The sequence below is a fragment of the Hipposideros armiger genome, unplaced genomic scaffold (assembly GCF_001890085.2).
Source record: "Hipposideros armiger isolate ML-2016 unplaced genomic scaffold, ASM189008v1 scaffold_224, whole genome shotgun sequence".
NCBI classification, from domain to species: Eukaryota; Metazoa; Chordata; class Mammalia; order Chiroptera; family Hipposideridae; genus Hipposideros; species Hipposideros armiger.
In genome coordinates this window covers 1,356,947-1,374,844 of record NW_017731574.1, presented here as the reverse complement: position 1 = coordinate 1,374,844, position 17,898 = coordinate 1,356,947, and the positions used below count along the sequence as shown (strand labels likewise).

Sequence of the window (17,898 nt, the reverse complement as noted above, 5' to 3'; positions counted from 1 at the left end):
CTGTGGTTTTGATTTGCATGTCGCCATTAGTAGTGCTGAGCACGTTTTTATGTACCTGTTGGTCATTTGTACGTATTCTTTAGAAAAATTTCTATTCACATCCTTTGCCCATTTTTTTTTTTAAGATTTTATTGGGAAATTTGGGGAGGGGAACAGCGTTGGGGAATCGGGGTAGGGAAACAGACAAGTTGTTGTCCTCTTGTTCTTCAGTCTAGTTGTGGAGGACGTCGCTTCACTGGCCCATGTTGGTATTATCATTGCGCTCTTCCCGGGTGAGGCAATCGCTCGCCAGCTATTTGACGGCCACTCACGGCAGCTCACAGCAGCTCACACCGGATGCCAGCAGCTCATGCTTGGCTGCCAGACACTCATGGTAGCTCACAGCAGCCCACTGCAGCAGGGGCTGCAGCCTACGCCATCGCCGGTGACTCACGGCAGCCCAGCTCCAGGTCGAGCTGCTGCTCACCATCTTAGCTGTAGAGGGCGCAGCATCACTGGTCCTCATGTGGAATCCGAACCGGGGCCCTGCTGCTCAGAGCTGGCGCTCCCAAGCCAGCTGTTAACCAACGCGCCACTCAGCCGGCCCCCTTTGACCATTTTAAAAATTGGGTTATTCGTTTTTCTGCTATTGAGTTCCATGTATATTTTGGATATTAACTCCTTAACGAACATGTGGTTTGCAAATATTTTCTCCCATTCCATAGGCTGCCTTTTAACTTTGTTCATGGTTACCTTTGCTGGACAGAAGATTTTTATTTTGATGTAGTCACATTTGTTAATTTTTGCTTTTGTTGTCTTTGCTTGTGGTATCAAATCCAAAAACCTCATTGCCAAGGCTAATGTCAAGTTTTATAGTTTCAGGTCTTACGTTCAAGGCTTTAATCCATTTTGAGTTAATTTTTGTGTGTGGTGTAAGATAGCAGTTCGGTTTAATTCTTTTGTTTGAGGATATGCAGTTTTCCCAACACTGTTTATTGAAGAGACGGTTCTCTCTTCATTGTATATCCTTGGCTCTTTTATGGAAAATAAACTGACAATATATGCATGGGTTTATTTCTGGGTTCTCTATTCTGTTCCATTGATATATGTCTGTTTTTATGCCCATACCATATGATTTTGACTACTATAGCTTTGTAATAAAGTTTGAAATCAGGGAGTGAAATGCCCCCAACTTTGTTCTTCTTTCTCAAGATTGCTTTAGCTACTCTGTGTCTTTCGTGGTTCCATGAGTTTTAGGGTTGTTTTATCTATTTCTGTGAAAAAATGCCATTAGAATTTTGATAGGGAGTGCAATGAATCTGTAGATCACTTTGGATAGTATGGACATTTTAACACTATTAATTCTTCCAATCCATGAACAACAGAATATCTTTCCATTTATTTTTCTTCAATTTCTCTCATCAATGTATTACAGATTACAGTACAGATCTTTCACCTCAGTTAAATATATTCCTAAGTATTTCATTCTTTTTGATGTTACTGTAAATGGGATTGTCTTCTTAATATCTCTTTCCAATAGTTTGTTGTTAATGTATAGAAACACAACTTATTTTTGTATAATGGTTTTGTATCCACAACTATACTGAATTTATTCATTCTAACGTTTCTTTTGGTAGGGTCTTTAGGATTTTCTATATGGAATATCATGTCATCAGCAAACAGAGACAATTTTACGTCTTCCTTTATGAATTGGATGTCTTTTGTATCTTTTTCTTGCGTAACTGCCCTGGCTAGGACTTCCAGTATTATGCTGAATAAAAGTGGTGAGAATGGGCATCCTTGCCTTGTTCCTGATTTTACAGGAAAAGCTTTCAGCTTTCCACTGCTGAGTGTGGTATTAGCTGTGAGCTTGCCATATATGGATTTTATATGTTGCCCTTATGTTCCTTCTACACCCACTTTGAGATTTATCATGGAAGGGTGTTGAATTTTGTCAAATGCTTTTTCTCCATCTATTAAAATGATCATGAATTTTATTCTTCATTTAATAGGGTGTATCACATTTATTGATTGTGGTTAGAAACAATCCTTGATATATTTCAATCTTCTTAAATTTATTAAGACTTGTTTTGTGGTCTAATGTATAATCTATTCCAGAGAATGTTCCACGTGCACTTGAGAAGAATGTGTATTCCATTGCTGTTGGATGGAAAGTTCCTTATTAGGTCCATCTGGTCTAACATGTAGCTCAAGTCCAATATTTCTTATTGATCTTCTGTATGGATGATGTATTATTGGGGTACTGAAGTCTCCTACTATTATTGCAGTCTATTTCTCCCTTCAGTTAATATTTGCTTTATATATTTAGGTGCTCTGATATTGGATGCATAAGTACTTACAATTGCTATATTCTCTTGATATAGACTCCTTTATCATTTTATAATAACCTTCTTTGTCTCTTGTTACAGTTTTGACTAAGTCTATTTTGTCTACACTACCCCCGCTTTCTTTTGGCTTCCGTTCGCATTAAATATATTTTTCCATCCCTTCACTTTTAGTGTCCTTAGTGAGTCTTTTGTAGGCAGCATATAGTTGGGTCTTATTTTTCTTTTTTAATCCATTCTGCCATTCTGTCTTTTGATTGGAATATTTAGTCCTTTCGCTTAAAAAAATTACTGGTAAGTATGGACTTTTTTTTTTTTTTGGTTTTTAGGATGAAATTGTATTGGTAATTTTAGGGGATAAAATAATCAATTTACTTTCAAAACGCAGTTGCCAATCATAAATCATAATGTTGTTTCCGGTAACAAATGAATACGTGCTTGAAGGAATTGTACACATAATGTGGCTTTTTTCTTCTTCTCCAGGATGTGGTTTTGCAAGTTGCAACAAACGTCTATAGAACCAAATTTAGACAGAGTGTATATTTTTTTAGAATTTCTTCACCTCCATGAAAAGATTTATGAAAGAACCTATGCACTGTGCTCAACAGTTGTTCATTTAGGAGATGTGTCCCAAATCACATACCAGTCTTTCCAGACTCCTTGGGTTCCAGCAGTGAGACAGTAACTCCGGGGATGCCAGAGGCAGATGGGGGACATACTGTTGTGTTGCTTCAGGTTGAGGGCTGGAGGGCAGTCGCCATTTCCCTGTGAGGAGATCCTCCTCCCGCACAGCCAGCAGCTGGGAGCCATCTTTTCTCAAGTATGGACTTTTTAATTGCCATTTTTTTCATTGTTTTTTGGTTGTTTTGTAGTTCCTTTCTTACTCTCTTCCTTTGTGATTTAATGATTTTCTGTAGTGATTTGCTTTGATTCTTGATTCCTTTCTTTCTTTTGTGTACCTCTACTATAGTTTTTTGCTTTGTGATTGCCATGAATCTTACATAAAACATAATAATCTATTTTAAGCTAAATAATAACTTAACTTTGAGTTTGTAATCAGTCTGTACCTAGGTGTTGACTATAATCACCCTTGTTAGGACACTGATGGGTCTTGGTACACATTAAACATACAAAAGCTCTACATTTTTACCACTAACCCCACATTTTGTTGGGGTCTTTTGGTTTTGTTTTTTTGTTTTTTCTGGAAGGTTCTCAGGTCTTCCATTTATTTCCTCTCAAACTTTAGGATCGTCTCCTTTAATTAACCCATCAACCCTTCATGGCCAGAACTGAAAAAAACAGATTCACATCCAGATTCTTATTTCAGCAGAAGTAGGAAGTTGCCGCTCAGAGTAACATGAAGTAAAGGCGGGGATGGAAACAGCCTCTGCTGGAACAGGACAGTGGGTCAGGGAAGAGACTCAGTGTGGGGAGGAGGACATGGAGGGTAGGGGGCGGAAAGTCTCCCATCTTCTCACATGATGCTGAGAGGAACACAGACACATTCAGATGCCCTTGCAGAAAGGGAGGTCAGAGGTTCCTGAAGTCACAAAGTGGGGCATGAACGAATCTTGCATCACTCAGTCCCCCACAAGGCAGCTGTGTCACACTTTAGAAGAGAGAGACACATCAGAGCCTGGGGCACTGTCACTGCTTGCAGCCTGAGCACCCTCCTCCTCCACAGCACAGCTCCGGCCACCACAGCCCCAGTGAACGCAGCTCCAAGGAGGACCAGCACAGCAATGATGCCCACAGGAACGGTGACCTGAGGAGGCAGCTTCCTTCTCAGGGTCAGGGGCTCGGGCAGCCCCTTGTGCTGCACATGGCACGTGTATCTGTGCTCCTCTCCAGGAGGCACCACCACAGCTGCCCACTTCTGGAAGGTCCCGTCCCCCGCAGGCCTGGTCTCCAAGAGCTTCACGTCCTGGGTCAGGTCCTCCCCATCACGCTGCCAGGTCAGAGTGATCTCCACAGGGTAGAAGCCCAGCGCCCAGCACCTCAGGGAGACGTCACGGTCAGAGGTGGGGTGGTGGATCACGTATGGCTTTGGAGGATCTGCGCGCTGCAGCGTTTCCTTCCGCTTCTCCAGGTATTTGCGGAGCCACTCCACACACAGGCTCTTACGGTAGCCCCTCAGGTGCTCCGCCGCACGGGCCACCTCCCACTTGCGCCCTGTCGGCCGCAGTCCAGGAGCGCAGGTCCTCGTTCAGGGCGGTGTAGTCAGCGCCATCGTAGGTATACTGCTCAGAAGCGCGGAGGAGGCGCCCGACCGGCCCCAGGTCGCAGCTGCACATCACCTGGTAGGTGTGAAACCCGGCCTCGCTCTGGTGGCAGTAGTGGAGCGCCGGCTACAGGTTCACTCGGTTCATTCTGTGCATGGCCCTTGCTGACCTGCGTCTGTTGTTCCCAGTACCCCGGCAGCGCCTGCTCCACCCACGGCCCCTCCATCCACGGCGTCCGCTCCATCCTCGGACTCGCGGCGTTGCTGTCGAACCGCACGAACTCCGTGTCATCCACGTAGCCGAGGGAGATGAACCGGGTCTCACAGGACCAGGAGGTGTAGAAATACCTCAGGGAGTTGGGAGCCTGGGGACGGGGAGGGGCTGAGACCCAGGCAACCCTCCTCCCAGCGTGGGTCCCAGGTCCGAGGGCGATAGGCCGGGAGGGGACAGGGGGCCCGGGAGACAGAAAAGCCCCACATTTTGTTTTTGATATCACAACTTATAGTTTTTTATATTGTGCATCCATTAATTATGTAGTTATTTTGAATACTTTTGTCTTTAACCTTTATGCTAGAGTAATAGGGATTTGCCTACCACCGTTACAATATTAGAGTATTCTGAATTTAGCTATATATTTACCTTTACTAGTGAGTTTTATACTGTCATATGATTTTGTTACTAATTAGCACCCACTCTTTTCAGCTTGAAGAATTCCTTTGTTTCTTACAAGGCTTGTCTGCCAGTTATGAACTCCTTCATGTTTCATTTGTCTGAAAACACTTTATCTCTTCTTCAGTTCTGAAGAACAAATTTACCAGGTTAATGTATTCCTGGTTGGCAAAATCTTTTCTTTCAGTACTTTGAATATATCATCCAACCCCCTTGTAATTTGCAAAGTTTCTGTTGAAAAATTCTGATTGTCTAATGGAGGCTCCTTTGTATGTGAAGAATTTATTTTTCCCTTGCTGTTTTTAAAATTCTCTTTTGCTTTTAACTTTTGACAATTTAGTGATAATATGTTTTGGTGTTGGTCTCTTTAGATTAATCGCATTTGGTACTCTGGACTTCCAAAATCCTGATGTCTGTTTCTTTCTCCAGGTTAGGAAAGTTTTCAGCTATTGTTTCTTTGATAAATTTTCTGTCCCTTTCTTCTCCTTCTGAGGCCTCTAAGACATGTATATTCCTCTGCTTGATGGTGTTCCATAAATTCCTTATCTTCATTCTTTTTCATTGTTTCTTCTTTTTGATCCTCTAGTTCAATGAATTTCACTGCCCTGTCTTCGAGTTGGCTGATCCTTAATTCCACTTGCTGTAGTCTGCTATGGAACCCCTCTGTTGAATTTTTTAGTTTAGTTATTGTATTCTTCAGCTTTATGATGTCTGTTTGGTACCTTTTTACATTTTCTGTCTCTGTTGAAATTTTCACTTGTTCCTGCATTGTTTTCCTGACCTTGAAGAGCATCTTTATGACTGTTATTTTGAACTCTCTATTCAGTATATCACTTAACTCCATTTCATTAGAACTGGTTTCTGGAGATTTGTTCTTTTCTTTGAAACATATTCCTTTTTTCTTTCATTTTCTCCAACCTTCTATGTTGATGCTTGTGCATTACATAAAACAGCCACCTCTCCCTGTCTTGACAGAATGGTCTCTTATAAGGGATGAGCCTTATTAACCAGCCTGGTTGGAGCTCCTGGCTGCCTTTCAAACCTTTGTGATTGTCCACTGTCTTTGCTCTTAATAGCTCTCAGTACTTGAGGGTGTACTAAGACCCACCAGTGTCCCAAGGAGAATGACTGCAGTGAGCACCTAGATTAGAAGCCAGACTCTCAGGCAAAAGCTGGGAAAGTATGTAGTTATACCCCTCCCAGGGAAAAACTGGGACATGGTCATTTTTGCTTGCTCCCTTTGTGCTGAACCTGGGTAGATAGTCATAAGGGTGTGTAAGGGGTGCTCCTGAGCCCATTTAAAAACTGCTTCTTTGTTTGCCATAGTGCTATATGGGACTTGTGAATAAAAGCCCCATTGGGTCAGCCAAGTGGCGCATTGGTTAAAAGTTGGCTTGGGAGCGTGAGCTCTGAGCAGCAGGGCCCCAGTTTGGATCCCACATGTGGGCCAGTGACGCTGCGTCCTCTACAGCTAAGATGGTGAATGACAGCTCAACCTGGAGCTGGCCTGCTGTGAGTTGCTGGCGACCGCGCAGGCTGCAATGGGGCTGGCCGGCAGCAGGCATGAGCTTTCGTGAGCTGCCGTGAGCCACTGTGAGCAGCCATCCAATGGCCGGCAAGCCACTGCCTCACCTGGGAAGAGCGCAATGATGGTGCCAACATGGGCCAGTGAAGCGACGTCCTCCACGACTAGACTGAAGAACAAAAGGACAGCAACTTGTCTGTTCCCCTTCCCCAATTCCCCAACACTGTTCCCTCCCCCAATTCCCCAATAAAATCTTAAAAAAAAAAAAAAAGCCCCATTGGCTATCAGAGCTAGGTGTTTGGGGGGCCTGTAAAAACTGGCCTGCTTTCTTTAGAAAATTAGTGTACTAACAACAGCTGTAAACTTGAGCAACAGGACTGAGAAAGGAACCACTGACATGGACTTCCACTCTTTTACTTTACATAAACTCCTGTTTTGTCCCAATTTTATACAAAGAGCCTTTATTGCCTTTGTTATAAGAAAGGAGGGAAGGAAGAGAGGGAGGGAGGGAGAAAGAGGAAGGGAGTGAGGGAAGGAGAGTGGAAGGTAGAAAAGGAGGGAAGGAAGGAGGGAGAGAAGAAGGAAATAGAAAGGCTCCTAGAAAGACTGTGCTTTGTATGTGTCTTTTTATACCAAATAATAATAAATATGAACCCGTCATGGTTGGAAGTAAATTGAATAGGAAAGACTAAAAAAATCCGAAAAGTTATTTTTCTTAATTGGAAACATTACCTCTTCCTTGGATAAATGCCTGAATTTTGTTTGATATCTACTCAGTTCTACATTCAGACGATGGATAGTCGTTTTCAACCTGTCATTTTCATCCACCAGTTCTTGAGCTTGTTTTCTTAGATAAAGTAATTCAGGTGCAGCAACTACAGAAAAAAAAGTTAATATTATAAGAACTTGTAACAAATTAAGATTTTCTATAAATTGCTAATAATTTGCACTTTTTTCCTTTTAGGATCACAAGGTAGTGAATGACAACTATACAGGTATAAATGAATAAGTTTCTAAGTTTTTTAACACTGAATAGTCAACACTGTTTTGGAAGTTTGTGGAAAATTTTGCCATGTACAATTAAGGTAAAATAAAAATTTCAGATTGGAAAGGAAAAATCACTGCTTCCAATGATATATAAATATTCGCTTTGCAAATCACACAAAATAAATTGAAAATTTGTTAGAACTAACAACCTTCCCAAATAACTGCAACGTCCTATTAGAAAATATAATAGAAAAAATAGATCCCACAAAACAATAACACAAATAATATAAAGTATCTAGAAATAAATGTGCCTAAGACAAGAAATATGCAAGGTGTATATGAAGAAAGCTTTATCATCTTTCTTCAGGCCATAATATTAGCCTTATGTAAATAGATACATTATAGAGACAACAGTAGTGAATATTCATATAACCTTACAGGTAAAAAGGACTTGACACCACGGGCATAAGTCATAAAAGAAAAATATCCTATAGATTTAGTTAAATTATCAACAAAGTGAGATATTACAACATAAATGACAAGGGCTAAAATCCTTAATACGTAAAGAGCTCCTACAAACCAATAAGAAAAGGCCAAGTATCTCAATTTAAATGGGAAAATTTATAAAAAAGAAAATGACCTGAAAAGATATGGAAAAAAAAATTCAAGCTCATCAATAATAAAGGAAATATAAATTAAAATGGGATTCCCTTTTTTTGTGGCTATCAAATTAGCAAGAAATCAATCCTCATCACTGATAGGTATGTGGTGAAAATGGCACTTATATATGCAGCTCGGAGGGATAAAAAATGATATGAAATATATGTAAGTTACTTTCCTAAGCATCAAATTCCAGAAGTATTGGAATTTCTTTAGCATTAACAATAATAATGATATAGTAGATAAAATCTAATTTCAACAAATATAAGGATATTAATGAAAGAGCCAAAAATATAACAACAGAAAATATCAATATTCATGTCAACAAATATTGTAACCTAAAATGTTAACTCAAAATAAATAAGAAAATGAATGAAGTCCTGTTTGTTTCTTTAACAAAAGAACTGTGTAGTTGTCCCCACCTTCCTGAGAGGGTGCTTTCTCAGCCTCTTTCAGCTTTCTATTTTCTTTTTCTGTTCTCTTAAATTTTAATTGTAGTTCCTTCATTGCTCGTTTGACTATGTTAAGTTCAAGAGTAAGGGTCTGGTTTGTACTGTTCAGATGCAAATTTTCTTCTTTTAATTCCTCCAAATTTTGTTTGGTTATTTCTGTATATCGTTGACGTGTTTTGCCAGTTATACCTGAAAAGGTACACAGGGGAAAAGTTTTAAAATATTAACTGATATTTCCAATTTTACATCAAAATTACACAACACTTTATTTGAAAAAACACGTGAGCAACTCCTTCATGTCAGGCCTCGTGCTATGTTCTTTGGGCCCTGGAAAGAGAACAGCCTATACAGGAATGAATGACAAGACTACAGCAGGGGACAGGAAGAGACGTGACAGAAGGGGAGGCAGGAACCAAGGGAGGCCCTTGCATATCATAATATACAGAGCAGAGGCCATCAGGAGCCAGAAAGGCTTTTAGGCAGAGGTTCAAAAAGGAAGAGATCCTACTCTCAGATGAACCCCTCAGGAGAGTAGTAAAGAAAGTAAACTGTAACAAGGCCCAGCACAGAGGGGCTTCAAGAGGCAGCGCTACAGTGGGGACAGAGAGAAAAGAACATTCGAGAGAAGGATTTAGGGGCTAAAATTGACAGGACTCAATGGCTGACTGGGTGTGGGCAGTAAGAGAGAGGCAAATTGAGGATCTGCACCAAGATCTGTGGTTTGGAAGACACTTTGCCAGACAAGGAATCCAGGTGGAGCAAGAGAAGGTAAGCTCAGTTTAGGACACAGGCCCCAAGCTCTGACGGCAGCCTCAGCTGAAGAGACAGGAGCCGCCAGCACGTGGGCAGGACCTGAAGGACCAGGAGAGGAGAAAACCAGAGATCACAAAGGGTTTTAAGAAGGAACAGCAAGAAAGATTGGAGGAAAAGAGAGAGAGATGTTTCTTGGGCAGATATGCTCAGAGATGCCAACGGCGGTGAGAATTACACTGGGCTCTCTGGCCAGGGCACACATCCAGATGGAGGTGGAAACAGAAGAGAGCTTCTGAGGGCAGACAGGGCAAGAGCTGGTGGCTCCAGACAGTAGACGTGGCACATGCCCCAGAAGGCAGGCAAGGGCTAAGGGGGGGACTGGTGGGTCCAGATAGCCTCTCCTAGCCTCTAGTACACATATATCCAGACTCTAGAACATGAAAGGAAAGCCTAAGAAATGAGGAACTCCACCACTACACTGAGAACAAGAGGAGAACCATGGGGAATCCCAGAAAGAAAACAGTTGAGATTAGATTGAAGACAGAAGCTGCAGCCTAAAATAGGTCAAGAGAGGTCAGCTACAAAAGGTGGGAGTGCCGTGCCCTGGCAGGTAGTGGGAACACGAAGTGGCCCAGAAAAGACTGATGAGGTATCCCATTAGAACACCAGATGGGCGGGCAGTCAACAGCAGAGATGCGTGCCCCTCGGCAGGCAGTACCTACAGGCCCTGAGGTCTGAGAGACAGGGCAGGCCCAGGGGAGCTGGAGAATCCCAGGAGGAAGAGGGTCCCTTCCACCCTCCACTGACCACACACTCTGCCTGTCCCCGTCACTCACTAGAGACAGGTTGTATGACTGGCAGCCTGGCTGGTTCCCCATCTGAGCAGCCTGCAGTAAGCAGATACAGCATCCCCAGGCAGACCAACAGGGCCGCTCAAGGACCAAGGAGGGCACGCTACCAAGAACCATCAAGTGTCTGAGCCAAGGGAAGCACCAAAGTCAAATAACAGAGGAGAGAGTGATTTTGGAATGAGTGTATTTAATATTCTCAGAGAGATGCTTGTCGACACTCCATAGAAATCATGGAAAGGAACACTTTGATTAATACGTAAATTCAAAGCATGGGCTGCGTAGCAGAATATATACAATGATGAATGAGACTCTGGGCTAGAAGTTGAAGCCCTAGTAACTTCCCACAACATAGCACCAAAATCACCAAGGTAGAGTGGGTGAAAATGAAGTCAATCCTACACGGAGGATAGACTTAAAAGTCTTGATACCCAATACTATTTTCAGACTAGTGATGTGCGGCATAAAAGGCAAACATTACAAAATTCACTTTGAAAGCTACTGAAGCTCCCCAAATGGTATAGGGGAGAGCACCCCGGAATGCATCTCTAGACCTCACACTCTGCCTCCAGCCCCTGAGCAGAGCCCACCCTCCCGGGCATCTAAGCACATCTCACAGGGCCCTCACCCCGGCTAGTCCCCCAGGATCTGAGCCCATCCCATGGGGACATATATCCACCATCTGATGTTTGAATGTTTGGACCCTCTCTTTTAAGTCAAAGGCAGAAGTTCAACAATTGCTCAATTGCTACCTTTTCCCAATTCCAGTAACGGGATAGAAGCAGCAGCCTTTAAAGGAAAAAAAATGACCTTTATTTTAGATGAGGTTATTCTGGATATTCTATAAAACTATGAGTTTTTCAATCATAATGAAATTCAAAAGGCAAATACCTGGGGTTGGTGGAGGTTTTTCACATAATGGTGGTTTTTCATCCTGGGGGTGGGGAAACAAAACATGAGAGGACTGAATTAAGGGTCTTAGCACCTTCTGTGCGAACTTTCTTCCTGCCTTTCTGCCTGTGAGTTCAGTCACTGTGTCTTTACATGCAGGTCCCATGAGTAACAGGCCATCGGTTCACATTCTAAAGCATGTGAACAGCTGCAAGGGCCGAACAGAGATGCACAAAGCAAACTCCAACCAGGCCTTTCTCCTTGGGATACACAAAAAGACCCCATCCATTGTAGAGAAGCGTGTGTGCAAGGTGCTGAGACAAGCATATAAGATCTCGCTTTTCAACACAAATCTTAGAGGAAAGGGGGAAGGCTTTGAACTTTTGCTAATGTTTCCACTACGCATCAGTCTGATATTAAGTTTCTAATTTCTGCTGAAAAAGTAGATAAGGTTATACATTAACTCTACTGAGAAATGTTTAATTTTTAAATTCCTATGCCATCGCACAATTAAAAACAAGTCAGAACTATTCATGTTTGCAAATGAGTTATTGTCTATTCGTTCCACAAATTATGTAAGTGATTTCTAACCTCTCATTATTTTCATTTTTCAATGACAGCTAATATAAGTTTCTTCATGTTTTTAAAGTATTTAAAAAGAAACATTCAATGGAAAACAACTCTTAAGGGAAGATTCCCCCACCCCCTAGAAATGACAAAAGCAGTTTTTAAATTATGGTGGGAATTCTGTCTGTTGAGAAAATCGGTTTTTAAAAAACTCATCTTACCTTCAAATTCAGAACAGAATATTTACCATCTGATTAAAAACAAAAAAGAGGAAAACAAATGTAAAGCAGATTAAAGACATTTGACAACTCAGAAGAATAAAATCACAGGAGCTCACTTTCTCCAGATGAGCTACACGAGGCCTCGAGCAGGGACAGGCTTTACAAGGTCACAGAGCAAGCTGGTCCTGGAGCAAAACAGGGAGCCCAACTCTGAACTGCTCATCTGTCTATTCTGCTCCTTCCTGGCCACCTTCCGTGACTCACAGGATTGCGGAGCCAAGGCCAAACCCCTCAGTGGGGCTCTGAGCCCTTCCCGTGTGGGGGATCCTCTCCACCTTTCCAACAGACCCCACCCCTGTGCTCTCTCCCCACGTTCCACCAGCCATTCCCCAAATGGGCTCAGCCTATCCTGCCTAGAAGTAGCATCTGACTTTGGTCATAAAAGTAGTTGTTCCTTGAAGCAAACTGCTTCACTGACCCGGATGAAAACAAATTGTGCCCAGTCACTCATTGTCAACGTACAACGATTTCATCTGTGATCAAGATACTCCACGAAGAGGGTGACCTTATGTTCCAGTTTGCTTGTACCTTTTGCTGTAGTGAAAAGCTGGACTTTCAACTTTCAAAAGTTGGTTGCTTTTAAGTTTCCACGACTAATTTGCAGAGCAGATTAGAATTCAGAAAAACAGACAAAAAAATGCTTAAGGATGCAAACAAGATTAGAAATCTACTTCCTGGTTCATTACAATTGCCAACACTTAAACAATGAATCGCTGAAGAGCTTATTTTTGACCAAAAAAGTCATCTTGACCCACTATTGTGAACCAAACTGCTTTTGATCAAGTATTGTGGGGCAGCCTGGACGGGGGCACCGGATGAAATCTTACCCAGTCCTTCCGAGTCCAGTCATGTGGCTACCTCTCCCTGCTGCCTTCTACAATCGGCAAACAGGCAAACAACGTCTTTGTGCCTGCCTCCACCCAGGCAGTTGGCCATCTGCACATCCCCACCCCCCCCCATCCCACCCCTCCCTGGCAACCTGAATGTGAGGGAAAGGGCCCATGGCAGTATCATTTCTGGCTCATAGTAAGTGCTGAAAAAATTTCTGGTGAGCAATTGTTTAAACTGATACCAAAACAAGAGAAAGTTTTAATAACTCTTTTACAACAGTTTTGATTGGGTATCTTACAATACTGCATCAGATCTGCTGCCTTCGTATGTAATGGAATCTTCTAAGTCCCCCTTCAATTCTTCACAAAACAAAGTTGGGGAGGGGCAGGGGATTCAATGAAGAAAAATGGCAAAATGCGGACAGCAGAAGAAGGTGGGTGACAGATACATGGGAGTTCATTTCCCTATTCTCTCTACTTTTGTACATGTTTGAAAATTACCATGTTAAAAAGATTTTAAGGGGCAATTCACTTATTTCCCCAAGAAAATAAATAATGACCTCTGTTTTATCTTAATCATCAACTTTTCAGAAAAAAGAACCTGATGAAGATTGAACTCAGAATTTACATCACCCCAAGTTTACTTTGGTATATGTAATGTAACGTAAATGCAGTTCTTTTGGCTCTGTGCCTATATTTTATTTCCTATTTTCTCATTTATAATTTCTCAAAAAGATTTCCAGCGTCCTCACTCTTCTCATTTCTATAATCTGTACAGGCAAGTGGTATCAACTATTAAAATAACAACAAAAGTCTCCCATATTGGACATCCCATTGCATACGAGATGCCACGCCAGATGCTACCCCGCTATTTATAGAAAGAAAGTTCACACCACATGCCATCAAAAATCCTAACCCTAGAGTTCAATCAAAACTCCATCATCCTCTGAACCTTGCCCTCCCAAGAGGTTCTCGATTGGGTATGTTTCCTTTCAGATCTATCTGAATATATAGAAAGTCAAACATACATAAACCCCACGTCCTGCTTCCTTTCACAAGTCTACATATAACAGACATCAGATGATGGGGAGGAGAAAATCATGTACAAAGGCCCAGTGGCAGGGCAGACATCATGCAGTTGAGGGAATAAAAGAACACCAGAGTGGCTGGAGGATGGTCAGCACGGGCAGGCCAGGTAGGTCTTGTAGTCTGTGGAAAATCACTGAAGAAATCCAAGTAAAAAGAGTGTGTGGTGGGGGGTGTAGGGGGTTAGGCGAGGACACTACCAGATTCATGTTTTGAGAAGACTGTTCAAGCTGCTACCTGGTGCCAAAACATAGCAGGCACACCATATGTGTACATATATTTGCTGGCTGAGTGAAGGAAAGAACGGAATCAAACAGCAGGCAGCTGGTTACATGGGGTCATGAGCTGGGAGAGGAAACCTGGGCGTAGCACACAACAAATGGTACCAGAAACAGGGGGACTGAGAGCGATTACTTCTAAGAGTAGAGAAAAGGGCCTCGACTGGGCCTTGGAGAACCCCAACATTTAATGGGCAGGTAGAGAAAGACGAGCCTGCAAAGGAAATGAAGACGGGGCCCCCAGAGAGGTGGGAGGAAACAAGAGGGCGAGCTCATGAAGCCAGGGGAGACATCACTTTAAAACAGCGGGAGTGGGGTGACCGGTTAGCTCAGTTGGTTAGAGCACGGTGCTGATAACACCAAGGTTGCTGGTTTGATCCCCACATGGGCCACTGTGAGCTGCGCCCTCCTTAAAAGAGTCAGCTGGGGGCCAACCGAGTGGCGCGTTGGTTAAGAGCTGGCTTGGGACGCCAGAGGGCCCCGGTTCGGATCCCACATATGAGGGTCAGTGACACTGCCCTCTACAGCTAAGATGCTGAACAACAGCTTAACCTGGAGCTGGGTTGCCGTGTGTTGCCTGCGACGGCAGGTGGGTTGCCATGGGCTACTGTGTGTAGCCAGCAGCCGGCGTGAGCGGCCAGCAGCCGCCGTGAGCGGCTGTCCAGAAGCCGGCGACTGATCTGCCTCGCCCAGGAAGAGCGCAATGATGGTGCCAACTTGAGCCAGTGAAGCAACGTCCTCCACAACTAGACTAAAGAACAAAAGGACAGCAACTTTTCTGTTCCCCTTCCCCCAATTCCTCAATAAAAAAATCTAAAAAAAAAGAGTCAACTAGGGGACCGGCCAAGTGGTGCCTTGGTTAAGAGTTGGCTTGGGAGTGCGAGCTCTGAGTAGCAGGGCCACGGGTTCGGTTCCCACATGGGCCAGTGACACTGCGCCCTCTACAGCTAAGATGGTGAACAACAGCTCGACCTGGAGCTGGGTTGCTGTGAGTCAACGGTGACAGTGAAGGTTGCAGTGGGGCTGCAGTGGGCTGCCATGAGCTACCATGAGTGGCCCGCAGCTGCTGGCGAGAGCTGCCGTGAGCTGCCATGAGTGGCCATCCAATAGCTGGGACCTACTGCCTCAGCTGGGAAAGAGCTCAATGATCATGATACTAACATGGGCCAATGAAGCGGCATCCTCCACAACTAGACTGAAGAACAAAAAAGGACAGCAACTTGTCTGTTCCTCTTCCCCAATGCTGTTCCCCTCCCCCAATTCCCCAATTAAAAAAAAAAAAAGAGTCAACTATGCCACTGTAACATGAAAGCAATGTGTAAACAATGACCATGGCTATTCCCCAATAAAAATTTTTTAAAAACCAACAACAGCAGCAGGAGCAATCAATCACCTGTGTGGAATGCTCCTGACAAGTCAAATAAGGTGAAGCTAGAACACCATGCACTGTATTCAGCAGGATGAAGGTCACTGGTCTGGGCGAGTAATGGAGGCAGAGCCAAACTGGAGTGGGTGGAGGAGACACTGTCAGATCTGGGAAGGGAGGGTGTGTGGAGATGTACCTTTTGACAAATCTGGCTGTGGAGGAGAAAGAGGAAGCACCAGTGGGAAAGCTCTATTGGGGTCAAAGGACAGGGGAGGGATGACATCCATGAGCAAGAATTGGCAGCTCTGACTAAGGCACGGGTACCTGGACCAACGGACTTCAGTGTCCGGTCTTCCTGGCCGGGTGTTGCTAGAGAACAGAGAGGAGCATTGGGCTCACACAGCTTGATGGTTTTAGTCTTTAGACGATAATTATCAGCTAGCATTTATAAAAGGTGCTGTGCTTCACACACGTGACTGAATTTAACCTTTAAATAACCTGATGAGAAGCACTCAGACTGAGTGGAAGCGGGGTTAAGGAACTCAACCAAGCCTCTTATCACCTAGAAATGACAGAGTCAAGGACCAAACCACAACAAACCAGGGTTTCAAATGTGTTGTCCAAGGATCACCCCCACCAGGCTCTCCAAAATGTTTGTTAAAAATACAGACCTCTGGGCCCTAGCCTAGAGCCACTGAATTAAAATTTGGAGTGGGTATGGGGCCTTTTTCATAAACCAAAAACCACTGCAGGAGCTGCACCCATCCCAAACACCACCAAGTTCATGTCACCAAGTGTGCCAGTTATCAATGCCTCTCTGCTCCAAGTCCACCTGGTGTCACCTGCCTGTGTTGCCGCAGTCTCTCTACCAGCAAGGTGGTGCAATGATAAACTTCATCAGTAGAGGGCGCTGGAGACACTAGAGGAGGAAGAGGCTTGGGGTCCTCATTCCTCATTCCAGTATGCTGTGTCCATGCATCCCTCCTTCCCTTCCTCCCTCTCTCTTCCTGCTCTCCCCCCTTTTTCTAGGTGGCCAGCAGCACTTCCTCATGGGCGGCTTCTCCTGGTACTCCCCTGGGGAAGGGAGCTACCCAGCGGGCTCTGTTAGCACACCATCTCAGCTAACTTCTCAGCTAGCCAGTGGGCCACAGCTGCACCCTCTCCAATGTCTGCATCTTGGCCGTGGGTGATTTTCCCTTGGGTGCATTGTATTCACTGTAGAGGGAGTGGCTGTTCCCTCTACATGCTCTTCCTGTGTTCTTTAGACTTCTTTCTACCCCTTAGTAGGCAATCCTGTTACAGCAAATAACTCTTTTTATTCAACTTTCCCTAGTCAAAGCACCATGTGCTTTCTGTGTCCTGGTTGGATTCTGACTGTTATGTGACACTTCAGGCCACAGGTAACACAGACATTAGAAAGTGGATGGATGTGTATGAATGTAGGGAGATATTCAGGATGGGTCAGAAGATTTTTAAAAGGCAGGTAACAAAATAACATGTATTTTCTATACATACACAATTGTATGTTAAAATTAATTATGGGGGTACAATTATGTGTGGTTAGCTTGATATATGTCTGCATTTCAGGTGTGGTTTTTTTTATAGTATTATTTCTATAATTAAACAAGAAATACACTTTTGGGAGCGGCCGGTTAGCTCAGCTGGTTAGAGCGCAGTGCTCATAACACCAAGGTTGCCGGCTCTATCCCCACACGGGCCACTGAGTTGCGCCCTCCACAACTAGATTGAAACAACGACTTGACTTGGAGCTGATGGGTCCTGGAAAAACACACTGCTCCTCAATAAAATTAAAAAAAAATAAAAAGAAATAAAAAAGAAATACACTTTTTACATGACCTTAATACTCACATAGATTTTCCCATAGGAATAAAATATACCACCTAACCAATTGGCATTTCTGGCCCAGGTATGACTAGGCTGGCATTCTGTTTTTCGGTCAGTCACCTTGTAAACAGATTTATGTGAGCCTCCTTGAGCACAATCAACTCTGAGGGTCCTGAGAGAGCAGTTATTGGTGCCCACTGTATGCTATGCCTCGTCCTCACTTCTCCAACATAAGCCACCTCTTAGGAAACTGAAAACTCTTCCCTACCTTTGCTATAATGCGTTGAATTCTCTCACCGGGCCAGACAACATAT

General features: G+C 43.6%; 1 protein-coding gene and 1 pseudogene across 3 annotated transcripts in view; both read right to left on the bottom strand.

Moving 5' to 3' along the window:
- Positions 1 to 17,898, bottom strand: part of CEP89 (centrosomal protein 89) — a 72,996-nt gene that overhangs the window by 35,890 nt on the left and 19,208 nt on the right. For 2 of the 3 annotated variants that reach the window (XM_019654532.1, XM_019654534.1), the window contains 4 exons: positions 12,120 to 12,148; positions 11,332 to 11,374; positions 8,810 to 9,028; positions 7,473 to 7,615 (listed from right to left, as the gene is read on the bottom strand). In XM_019654532.1, the coding sequence (XP_019510077.1) occupies positions 7,473 to 7,615; positions 8,810 to 9,028; positions 11,332 to 11,374; positions 12,120 to 12,148 (434 nt within the window). The remainder of the gene's footprint in view (positions 1 to 7,472; positions 7,616 to 8,809; positions 9,029 to 11,331; positions 11,375 to 12,119; positions 12,149 to 17,898) is intronic. The other variant, XM_019654533.1, reaches the window with a different exon arrangement.
- LOC109389196 (HLA class I histocompatibility antigen, A-30 alpha chain-like) lies at positions 3,565 to 4,805 on the bottom strand (annotated as a pseudogene).